The 3319-nt window shown below is 37.3% G+C and overlaps 1 protein-coding gene across 2 annotated transcripts in view; it reads right to left on the bottom strand.

The window, feature by feature from the left end:
- The window catches only part of TMEM59 (transmembrane protein 59), a 28643-nt gene that overhangs the window by 15453 nt on the left and 9871 nt on the right, over positions 1-3319 (bottom strand). For both annotated transcript variants that reach the window (XM_017874523.1, XM_017874524.1), the window contains exon 3: positions 1500-1594. In XM_017874523.1, the coding sequence (XP_017730012.1) occupies positions 1500-1594 (95 nt within the window). The remainder of the gene's footprint in view (positions 1-1499; positions 1595-3319) is intronic.

Below are 3319 nucleotides of genomic sequence, written 5' to 3'. Positions count from 1 at the left end.
TTTTTTTTTTTTTTTTTTTTTTTGAGACAGTGTCTCGCTCTGTCACCCAGTCTGGAGTGCAGTGGTATCTATGGTAGCACTTGAGCCCAGAAGCGTGAGGCCAGACCGGGTAATATAGTGAGATCCCCATCTCTAAAACACATAAAAATAAAAAATGCATATACCTCTTTTTTTTTTTTTTTTGAGGCGGAGTCTCGCTCTGTCGCCTGGACTGGAGTGCAGTGGCCAGATCTCAGCTCACTGCAAGCTCCGCCTCCCGGGTTTACGCCATTCTCCTGCCTCAGCCTCCCGAGTAGCTGGGACTACAGGCGCCCGCCACCTCGCCCGGCTAGTTTTTGTATTTTTTTTTAGTAGAGACGGGGTTTCACCACGTTAGCCAGGATGGTCTCAATCTCCTGACCTCGTGATCCGCCCGTCTCGGCCTCCCAAAGTGCTGGGATTACAGGCTTGAGCCACCGCGCCCGGCCAAAAATGCATATACCTCTTAACTCAGCAATTCTAGCCCTACGATTTTATTCTACAGGTATACTCACAAATGTGCAAAATAGATATTATTTACAAAATAAAAAGATTAGGAACAACTTACGTGTTCACAAATAAGGAACTGCCTAAATAAATTATAATATATCTACACAGAATATTATGTAGTAGAAAAAAATTAGAAGTTCTTTATGGATACTTATATTTATAAAATACATGTGCACATCCTTGTATATGCATAACATATCTGTGTACTAGTAACCTTGGCTACATGTATGAGGGAAAACTGAGTGGCTAAGAGACAGGGGTGGGAGACTTTTCACTATATGTATACTCTTTTTATCTTTTGAGTTTGTATATGTGACTATTTCCTGTGCAAAAATTAAGAAACTTTTGCCAGTATGTCTGGAGAATCGAGTATGAAATTCCCTTGTCAGGAATTTTAAGCAATGGCATTGGAGAAGTAATCAGGCACTAGGTTGTGATAAACAGTTTGGACTTAAATCTACATGTAATTGGGAGCTACTGATTATATAAGACAGGAGAATAGCATGATGAAATTTAGAAAAAAAAATCTGGACACAGTAAAGGATGGAGTTAGAAAGGGTTAAATTAGAAAAACAGTTTGGAAGTTAACTTAAAAATACAGATAAGAAATGATGATAATCTGAGTTAAGGCAATGGCAACTGTGCAATGGAAGTTGGGATGGAGAAAAATAACTCTGAAATAATTCCTCTGAGCCTTGGTTTTTTCATATGTAAAAATGAGGATAATATCTTCACTGGAATGTGGGAAGAAACAAAATAAAATTATGAATGTAGGCATAACTTTTAATAGTAAAGCATTATACAAATGCAATTATTCAACTGACTTTTTTATTTGCAAACTAATTTTGTTTGCTGAAAGTCAAATATAAAATATAACACTAAAATAGGATTGAGTGGGTGATAAACACTTCAAGCAACACAAGTCAGTGCCATCTAAGCAGGCTAGTTTGAAAGGCAGTATTGTTTCGTACTTGCTCTTGTCTCAGTTCAGCGAATGGCAGCTGATTCTGGCAACCAAGATGGCAAGCATATTGCTCATCAGATTGGGAATATGCTTCTGTACATGCTGTAAGAGAAAAATAGTCAAATTACAAGAAACAAAAGGGAAAGGGAAAGAGGAAAGAAAAGGATTTGATATTTTATTTAAAAAATTCTTATACTTAAAAAAGATTTCATCAATGTCAATTTCCAAATTTGGTAATATAGTAGTAGGAAATGTATCTTTAACAGAACTCCATATTGTCTCCGTCCTACAAGTCAAATGTTTTAGATACAAATCTATTAATTATACACCCAGGCTCTGGCCACATGATGACATTCATATAAGAGGACCCTTGCAGCTAAGGCTTGTGTAGTAGAAAATGCACTGGATTGGCATCCTGAAGATACCACTCAAAAAGTTTTAGTTCCATCATTTGTTGGTGTGTGTGACCTGGGCTGAGCAGTCTAACCTCTGACTATTGATTTCTATATATCTAAAACAGAAATAACACAACCCACTGCATAGGGTTGAATGAAATAATATATTTTAATGATTTATACAAATATACGGTATTACTGTTAAGAACTAGATCACTCAGTTAAGAAGTAACGGTATACACGTGGCAAGAGAAAAATAAAACAATCAGCCTAACATCTGAAAGTCTAAGAAAATTGAACTAGGCTGGGTGTGGTGGCTCACGCCTGTAATCCCAACACTTTGGGAGGCTGAGACGGGCGAATCACGAGGTCAGGAGATCGAGACCGTCCTAGCTAACACGGTGAAACCCCGTCTCCACTAAAAATAAAAAAAAAAATTAGCTGGGTGTGGTGGCGGGCGCCTGTAGTCCCAGCTACATGGGAGGCTGAGGCAGGAGAATGGCGTGAATCCAGGGGGGCGGAGCTTGAAGTGAGCTGAGATCACGCCACTGCACTCCAGCCTGGGGACAGACCGAGACTCTGCCTCAAAAAAAAAAAGAAAATTGAACTAGAAAATGTTCTATAGCAGATGATTCTAATGTTGAAATAGGTCTCTACCAGATATACTGTCATCTAGTTCATTAAATCTATTTCCTTCTTGTGATATAACATTTTACCACTATACCAATTCCATTTTTTCCCAACTCAGTAATGCATTTGTAATACACTTCTCAGAAGTGCTAGATAATAAACTGGACAGCATTATGCATATATAAAGATGATCAGTTATGAGACTGAGCCGCAAAAATACGGTTACGATATCAAAGAAGACTGTATGTGAGTTATGGCATAGTGATGGGGAAAAGGTGCCTCCTTTTACACTAAAAACAGTGTAATGAATGGAGAACACTCCATTATAGTTATTTGAAAAGTTAAACGTCAATTGTGTCCTGACTGCAGGTTTCTTTTATTAAACAGACTGCTTTTAGCAAAAAGAAAGAAAAGTGGTTTAACAGATGACAAAGCCTCTGGCTACTTATTTTAATGGCCTGACCAATGAAGAATACGCTATTAAATACTGAGTCAAAGGCCTGATTCAGTAAAAAACTTGGAGATAAGTCAATGAACTTATGATTGAAAGGTTTAGGAAAATTATACTATTTGTGAAAAGGTAGTAATGAATTGTGAGTAGGGTAATTATACTGCGTTTGTCTGACAGAAAGTTGGTTAAACAAAGGTGTCCTATTCACAGCAGAAAATAAACACTGTCTCAACAAACAGATGAAATTTAAAGCCCATGAAATTTCTAGCAGCAGCTACGAAAACTCTTAAATCCATAATAATTACCGTATGTTAGATGACTAGTTTCTTTTTTTTTTTTTTTTTTTTTTTT

This window comes from Rhinopithecus bieti, unplaced genomic scaffold, assembly GCF_001698545.2.
Source record: "Rhinopithecus bieti isolate Rb0 unplaced genomic scaffold, ASM169854v2 scaffold_7684, whole genome shotgun sequence".
Taxonomy (NCBI): Eukaryota; Metazoa; Chordata; class Mammalia; order Primates; family Cercopithecidae; genus Rhinopithecus; species Rhinopithecus bieti.
The sequence above is the reverse complement of the archived record's forward strand: the minus strand, read 5'-3'. Positions and strand labels throughout refer to the sequence as shown.